The 8,822-nt window shown below is 43.5% G+C and overlaps 1 protein-coding gene across 1 annotated transcript; it reads right to left on the bottom strand.

Annotated features, from left to right (window-relative positions):
- Positions 1 to 2,936: 2,936 nt before the first annotated feature.
- Positions 2,937 to 7,346, bottom strand: MUSTN1 (musculoskeletal, embryonic nuclear protein 1). Its single transcript, XM_009962351.3, has 3 exons — positions 7,025 to 7,346; positions 4,064 to 4,184; positions 2,937 to 3,265 (listed from the first exon to the last, which is right to left on the bottom strand). Exons 1-3 carry the CDS (start codon positions 7,031 to 7,033, stop codon positions 3,159 to 3,161), a joined length of 237 nt encoding a protein of 78 aa, XP_009960653.1. The 5' UTR covers positions 7,034 to 7,346; the 3' UTR covers positions 2,937 to 3,158.
- Between the last annotated feature and the right edge of the window lie 1,476 nt (positions 7,347 to 8,822).

The raw sequence follows: 8,822 nt of genomic DNA, 5'->3' as shown, positions 1-8,822 counted from the left end.
TAATTCCATGGTAGGTAATTGTGCGAAATTAACACAAAAATCCTGTGAAAAAACATGCACCTCTGTTTGTTTCATTGCTATTTTACAGACAAAGTGTTCAGGTGGTCAGCATGCTTCCAGTGGCCTTGGACTTGTGAGATGATAATGCAGGGCTCAATGTTTTATCATTTCAACAGACATTTACAAGTTCACCATAAAGAGTCTGTTGAGCACAGCCTGGTTTTACAAGGCTTGTGCTTTTAGTAACTTTTTTTAAAAAAAAAAACTTCACTTTTTTCAGGCAGACTGTTTATACTATTTGCAAATATTGTGCTGTTTGTAAGAGGACATGTAAATATGTATATTTTAACAGAGAAAAATTAAAACTGCTATACATTTGATTAACTTCTACAACTCATGTAATGCTTTAATCCCTTAAAATACACAGGATTATAGACTTAAGAGTTTTAAGATTGCCAAGAGCCAAAGCTTTATCTTTAAGTGGATCTGTCACCGGTTTTCTAATACCCACATGTAAAATCACACGGACATTAAAGAGCTGCTTTAACTGCACAGATTAGGCTCTGTGGTTAGCTCTGCCCCGCTCCTGGGTACACAGAGCTGCCCAGCACCCAGGGAAGCTGTGAAATCCCTCCCGCATCCCTTTGTATCTTGCTGAAGCAGCTACAGGAAAACCTCATACTCAGCCTTGTCCTCAGACTTGAGCACCTCGCCCTCTTTCTGTACAAGCCCCCAGTGACAGCCATCCCTGCTGAGGTCCAGTGCCCATTGCTGCCAGTGCACTGGACACCAACCCTGCAGCACCCAGCGCTTCTTACTCTGAGGAATTAACATGCTGTGAAACAACTTCAGATCAGCCTGGAGGAAGGATCAAAATCCACCATCACAACAGAAGATACTTTTGAGTGTAAATTGACCTAAAAACTCAAACCCTGAGGCTTTGTTCAGATACTTCTCTGTCACTATTCCTCTTTATGAAAATTAAGAAAACAAAAAAAGAAGAAAACACATTTTTCATTATTGGACTTAGTGGAATCACAAGGATGAAGAAAAAGACGACAAAAAAAAAAAACCTCCAGGAAGCTTCGTATTGTTCCTCTCACTCACAAGTATCTGCTGTCCCGCAGCAGCAGCCAGTAACTTTTCCAGCACAGCAGCAAAGCTGGGGACAGAAAAGGATTCCTGCAATTCGTGCAGGAGAGCACAGACCTGGCTGTGTCAAATGGGGAGCAACTTTTTCCCAAAGATACACTTTTACCTCCGATGCATATTTTTTAGATGAGGCCCATCTTAAAACACAGACAAAAGAAAAAAAAAGATTCCTGCTCCTGAGCACTTACTGAGTCACAGTGGGAAGCATAACAAATGATTGAACCCTAGGACATCCTGGAAATAAAGCTGTCAGCAAAATCCCAAGTTTCTGGTAGATAACTGACTTTGCTTCCCTGCTGCATCCACACTGCAAGTCTGTGGGATACACATGTTCCCGTGCTTTGTTAAATCAGCACCATCATATCTGAAGCCAGGCCTGAAATACAGCACGCTCCATCTCCTGCTACCCAGTCTAGCAAATTTGCAATATTTATTCACTTGTATCATATGAAAGGGATAACATTTTGCCCCACTTGCCTCTCACCATCATTTTTCTAATTATTAAACAACCTCCTGACAATTTATCACAGATTAATTAAGGAGAGTTTGTTAAACCTGATGAAGGGACATCTCCAGTGTTATCCATGTGGGAACTTTTTTTCCCTATCATGTTTTATTTTGTTTTTATCTTCTAAGATCTGAAAAGAGATTTTCTGAGGAAAAGGCTGTACTGAGTTACCTGTGAGGAGCCCAAGCCCCGTGGAGAAATAGAGTCCAGCAGAGAGAAGAGGCAGGGTCTTGGCTACAAATAATAATCTTTGAAAGCAAAAAAAATGGGGCAGGGCAACACACCAGCAATATCTTTAATTTTTTAAGGAAACCTCCCGCTTCGACCCAAAGGATTTGCTGCTGCCTTATGCACATTCCACTCTGTAGTCTCTCTGTGAGCTTTGTGGACATAGGCATGTTTTATCCATCAAGTGTTTGGGGCACAAAAGATGAAGATTATATTCTTCATGGTTCACAGAGACCTTCAATACCTTAATCAGGTCTAGCCTGTGCAAAATTAAAGTAATTCTTTAAATAAAGGCGGCACCTACCTTACTGTCTCCAGACATGCTGCCAGGGATGCCGGGTGCGAGAGCAGCACAGCAGCTGCCAACAAAGCAGAGGATCATACATGTTTGAGCACAAAGACCCAGCTGAGGGGAATTACTTCAATTTTAGAACCTCAGGGGAAAAGAGCTTTGATGTTTAATGCAGCAAATTAAGACATAAACAGAGTTGCAAACAACCAACTTCCACCCAGAGCAGGTTTGCTGTTGTACAGGGACACTCAGCGGGTCATTTGGCTCCTCAGTCAGGCGGGACATGGCGCCTGTGCTGCTGGTCTGCCACCCCACTTCTCACTTGATCCAAAGGGACATGAGGAAAAAGCCACTGGGGAATGGGCTGGAAGCTCCCCCTTGGCTCTGGGGCACACCGACAGCCCAGCATCATCCCTCCTGGCAGAGCTGCGTGTGGGGAAATCATGGCACCGCTGCCCTGAGGGGCCGTGAGGCCCTGTGGCACGCCCGGGCCCTGAGGGGCCTCGCCAGGGCACCGGCGCCGTCAGCACAGATTGGGGTGAAGTCTCCAGGTTTCTGTGACGCCCCTTCAACCAGCTCCTCCTCAGCTCCCTCCTGGTGAGGGCACAGCATGAAGAAATCGCACTGGCACTAAAACTGTGTCATCTGCATGCTTATTCTTTGCTTTTGACAAACTAGATCATAGCTTGTCATGCTAAAGTGTTCACAGAATTAATCTAAGCCTAAATTGAAATTAGTCACCACAGTATGCCAAGGTGTGTCCAACAAGCTTTTTTTATTAAACCATTCCACACATAGAAAGAAAGCACATAATAAAAATTAACATGGAAGTTGTACCCTTTGACATGATTCTGTTCTCTACTTAATGATTTACAGTAGAAATTAGCTATTTAGGTCTACAGTGACTTTAATGTAAGGGGAAGAAGTTTGGGAACACATTACAACAATCATCTGGGTGAGAAACATCCAGCTCTGCCGTCAGCCAAAGACGCTCTTGGCCGGCTCTCCTTTCGGTTTCTCAAAGACCGTTTCACCCCCTGTCCGATCCCGGCTGAATATGGAGGGTGCTACAGAGCCCATTTGTTCTTGGAAAAGAAAACCAGGAGAGGGAATCAGTGAAGTAGCACACCAAATTCAGGGAGTAGTAAAACTAGTGCTGCTGAAATACATATGTATATACATTTGATAAATACTTCATCTGTCCATCAATTTCCCAAACCTTAAAGCACAGCACCCCCTTTGCAGGCACAGGGCAGACGACAGCACCTGAAGGTGGTCACTGCCATTGATTGGCCTCTAATTACCTCCAGGTGCTTTAGAAACTTGGAAACTACTGAGGTCCAGGTTATTATGCTGAAAAGGGGTTAAAATTCATGTTTTTTACTTATACTCTCCCACTGCTGGTGGAAAAGCAATACAAAGCCAAAGCACCAGGGGTGTTCAGTGCAAGCAGCCACTCTTTTCTCTCCCACCATCTGTCCTTTATCCCCCAATTTCTGCTTCATCTCAAACATATCAAATTCATCCAGTGGAGAGGCCAGAAATCCCCTAATCTATGACCAAGCCTCCAATCTTCAGCTTGGGCAGTCACTGACATCAATGATGCTCCCAGGGCTTGGTTTGAACCCTGGTTCAGAAGGCAAGGCCAGGGCTCTCCCTCCCGCCTTGTCTAGACAGGGAGACCGATGACTCCAAGCAGAGCCCTCTTGGCACCATCAAGATGATGGATGCGAAGCCCCTGCACAGCCAGGCCAGGGTCGGTGAGCACGCTGCTGGCTGCTGTTTCAGAGGCACTGTGTGCTGTTTCTTTCACTTGAAAAGAGCAATTAAGGTGAAGTTTTACTTTGGAAGACTGCATAATTGTTTCCATTAAGGAGACTTACCACACTGCTTCATCACTTGGTAGGTTTTGGATTTAATTTCCTGGTTTTTGGTAAGGTTTCCTCTGGCTCCTTTGAGGTCCTCTTCCTTCACTGGAGGACGCTTCTTTTTCACTGGGGCTGGCTAAGAAACAGATGTGTTGCCCACACATGAGTATTTCGTATTTAGAAGCATAGGGAACAAAGTTGTCTTAGCCCAAAGGCTACAACGTACAGAGTTGCTAATACAGTACTCCACCTATTTCAATTCTAAGACTGTATATTCAGCTACTCCAGATCTTTGCATAACCATGATTTCACTGCCCTTCCCAAAATCTGTTGCCACTATTACTGTCCTGTTCCAAAATTGTCTTCTTGAATTTACAGCCTTTGAAAGAGACAGCGGATTGCTTAATTGTTTTATTTATTTGTAAAGCTTCCCTGTCTAGTCCTGCCTGGTCATTCTGCAAATACAGAGTGATAATTCAAGAATCCGTCCAATATTTGGGAAGGGAAAACATCATTACTAAATCATGCTTGTGCCTCAATCTACTCGCTACTATTTTGGAAAATTGGTCAGAGAGATGCTGAAATCTGGCTGGATTTAGTTGGAATAAACTTAACACTTGACCTGTGGTTATTGATCTTAAATTTAGCAAACAAAAGTATCTGAGCACTCAAGAGAGTTGTCTACAAGCATGTACTGAAGATATCTGAAACACTGGACTCACAACCCAAAGAAGGAGAAGGAAATCAAATATAGAAACAGATGCATTATCAGATGGTGCACTGCAATGTCCAACTACTAATCTGTTTACAGTTTCTCTTGCTGGAAGAAAATCAGGATGGCACTGGATCCTATAAGCCTATCCCTACCTTTAAATTAGCACTTCAAAGTCAGACACAATGTCAATCAGCAGCAGTTGGCACCATTAACATTCCCTCTTCAGTTCACTATTTCAAGGACAGATTGCCAAGGTCCCACCAGGCAGACCTTGTGGCAGGGTGGAGGGGCACAGAAGATAAGATTAAAAAGAATAAAAGACCCACACACTCCAACACTAACAGATTTGCACACTGAACCATCAACGAGAAACTTCTCTGACCATCACTACATACATAGGGCTTCTGATATGTGAGTTCTGGCAGCGGTGGAGCCCACTTGCACATTTCTAGGCACTGCCTGTAAAGCTAAAAACAGTTGTGGAGGGAAACAAATCCCTCAAGGCCTGTGAATGGCTGGAGCAGCAAGTCCCAGGGAGCTTGCAGAGACAGTGTATGCATGCCTGGCTCCGGGCAGGGGTGGGCTGGCCACACTGGAGCCTTCGGCATGTTTTCTGCTGGCTGTAAATTCCCGGGAACACTCAGAATAGCTCAATGTCAGTCCCATTTGCATGTGTTGTGGGAAACAAAACATTCACAAGACCTCTGGGGAAAACACTCTACAAGTAGCCAAAGCAAGCAAGGGGAAAGGTTGGTAGCAAACCCTTCAAAATTCACCATGGCTTTTGTTCGGTTACCTGGTTAACCAAACATCCTTACAGCCAGGGTTTCATTTGTATGACTGTAATGAAAACTGGCATGTGATGGGAACAGTCTCCCATGCCCATGGGGTGGTCCACAGGCGGCCAGAACAAACCTGTGTTGGCTCCAACACAGAAAGGGAAAACTCCCCTTGCTTTGTGTTAACAGGAATATGAAACCTGCTAAGGTCCTTCACCCGTTATTGGCAAAAGAGGAACTGCAAGGCATCTTTCCCTGGGACAAGGGACTTCTTGAGGACAGGGTTAGGAGAGGAGGCACTTAAGATGCACGGAGACACAGCCAGGCTGAGAACTGTTAACTGAGTTATTTTAAAATAAAACCTCTCATGCTTTGATTACAGGTGGATTTTCCAGCAGAGCAGCTGCTGTGGATTAGTTGGTCCCCAGCTAAAAAGCAAAAATGCTGCACAGAAAGGTTACTGTGAGCCACAGAGGCAAACCCTGGCCCTGCCAGCACCGGCAGCCGCACAACTGCTAATTGCTCCCAAGGCAAGGGGGGTTGTGAGCAGGGTTTGCCAGGAGCCATTCCCAGCTGGCACAGCAGTGCAGCCTGCGCTTTATCTCCTCCTGTCACAAGTTGAAAGGTGTTGGTTTACAAGACATATGACTGGTTTTGTAAGTATCTTCCTTGGAGTAAAGAAAATAAGCCAAACTGAGTTATTCTGTGGCCACAGGATTACACTCTTCTACCCTCCCCACGTTCCTACTCTCCATCTCATCCATCACGTAAACTCTCACGCTGGGGAGGACTCTGCCACACACGCATAGCTTGTGTTGAAAAACATAACAGTTATGTGGAAAACTCAACATTTCTGAGCTAATTTTAAGATCACTTTGAAACACTGATTATTGGGGAATGCAATAAAGACAAACCATTAGTTACAAAATTAACACAGAAGTGTGTAATACAAAATTTCAGTCTCAAAGATCATATCCTAACAGTTATAATTTTCAGTCATGCTCTCTTTTCTTGCATGTTGATACATTAAGCTTTACACAGCAGCACACTTTAGCATAGCCATGTCCTTTTAAAACTACTGCCAAAATTTCAAATCATTGTCTGGGAAAGCATGTTGGAAAAGCAGAAATCACTCCTGTGAAACATCCCAAACCAGAGCAGTGGAAATGTTTTTTCCCCTTCCTACATAAATAAAAATATTTATGGTAAACCAGAACATTTAAAACTAAATTATTTAACCATGTAGAGGACAGCTGCTTTCTTCCTCCATCAAATAATCCCTTCTAACAGCTTGTTAAAATATACAAACTGAATGTGTAAATACTTTGACATAATTGAACAAGTCACATAGAGCAGAAAAGCTGAATTCCCTGGTTGACGAGAGTAACTTGCTAATAAGCTATTCCAAGCAAACTGTCTAACACAGTAACACACTGGTCGGGCACCCTGCTCTGAGAGCCAGCCTCACAGATCTCCCCGTACCTGTGACATAACTGCAGTGCTCACTCGACCGTAATCCCTCCCGAGGTCGTTCCCCGGCTTTGATTAAATCCAGCCCGTGCACTCTGCGAATGCTTGTTTTTTCCCTCGACTTATATAGAGCATCTAACATGAAGTCACTAGCTGGGTCACTTTCCCAAACCAGAGCCCAGGATGATTCAGGCTGACGGAGGCTGCTGTTGTTGAAAGGTTTATTCTTAGCGATGACCAGGGTTTGCAGTATTTACTGCGCCCCGTGCCCTGGGCGGGATGCGCTGGGGACTGATGAGGGCAGACAGCTGTGGCGGTGGGGAAGCCCAATCCACCACAAACAGGACTTCCCAGGGAGTCCTCTGGGGCTCTGTAAAAGGCAAGACTTTGTTATGGACACAAAATTGACTCTGAATCCTCTTGATGGGGGGGAGGAGGAGGAAGAGGGGGGAACATAACATAACATCTTTCCCAACATTACAAAACATGCCATCTCTGAAGATTATATAAGCCTAACATCCAAAGCATAACACTGTGCCCTGAATTGCACTTCACAGGGATCTTTAACAGAAGAGTATGCTGTGCATTTTGGAGAGTTAATAAAATAGGATATGGTTCTACCCTTACAGTTCTATTGCTGAGCTTGCTCTGATGCCAGGTCTTACACAACTGAGAGTAAAATCACTTTCTACTTACAGCAGTAAGTTTAATAATTCCACCTGTCATCTGTATAGGAATAGCTTAACTCAGACATGAATACATTCAGTGTTCCCCACTGTACATGCTGACAGGAGTAAAACCTTTTCCAGAACTTTTATCATTTGTTCTCTAAACAATTTTTACATTAAATAGAAAAAAAAAAATGAACTCTAAGCATGAATTCTTTTTATTGCCAGGAGAGAGGTGGGTGGATGGTTGTTTCCCTTTTGTATTTATATTTTTTACATTAACTCTTTGCATCACGCAAAAAAATCTGCTTCTGTGACTGCACTCAACACCTACAAAGAACCAAGACTCCAGCCAGGTATGTTAATTCTGAGGAAGGCAGACAGGGCAGACCTCTGAACATCATCCACTAGAAAGACTGACCGTCGTAGTGCTAGAAATCTGCCCTGGCGTTTTCTCAAGCTCTGCCTGCGTTTTGCTTAGGCTACAGAGAGAAGCACTGGAGGTAAAATAAAATTAGTGTTTCTTGTTATGAAAACATTACACCAATACTACCGCACTAGCACTGAATGATCAGAACTGTGGCACTTGCTGGTTGTGAACTATGCCCCAGGCCTCCAGGCACCCATTCTGCCTTTAGGCTGAACTCTTTCTAGGCCAGAGAAGATGCTTTCTTTTACGTGACTGCTGAGGGAATTACTCGTAGGTTAAGAAGCAGTTTGGATGTTACGTACTTAGCCATTTCTTATGTTGAATTTCTGTTTTAAACTCACAGCTTAGTAAACTAGAGGAAATGTTTCTGCAGAACAACAGTATCTGTCAGCTAACAAAGCAGAAGAAAAAACCACTGACTTGAGGAAAACCAGCACTTTTTTCCTATTGTACAAGGTAATACCTCTCTTTCTCTCCTAAGATGTTATTATATAGCCCCATAAGCATCACTATTCTAACACTATTACAACAGGAAAATAACTTTCTGCATGTTTAAAGCAAATGTTTAGAATTCAAGACACTGAACTATTTTTTTCCTTTCAGCTTTCAAAATTGCTTCATTTAATTGGTACTACATATTCCTCATTCGAAAGCAAGTTATGCTCTCATGGCAATTTAATATATACAAACAAAATTAAAACACCTTCAGCTT

Source organism: Tyto alba, unplaced genomic scaffold (assembly GCF_018691265.1).
Source record: "Tyto alba isolate M040663 unplaced genomic scaffold, T.alba_DEE_v4.0 Super-Scaffold_3, whole genome shotgun sequence".
NCBI lineage: Eukaryota > Metazoa > Chordata > Aves > Strigiformes > Tytonidae > Tyto > Tyto alba.
Note: the sequence above shows the minus strand (reverse complement) of the source record. Positions and strands in the feature narration are given on the sequence as shown.

Coding starts and splice junctions, on each gene's coding strand:
- MUSTN1 (XM_009962351.3), bottom strand. Junction 3,266..4,063: donor CCAAGTGATGAAGCAGTGTG/GTAAGTCTCCTT, acceptor TTCTTTTCCAAG/AACAAATGGGCTCTGTAGCA.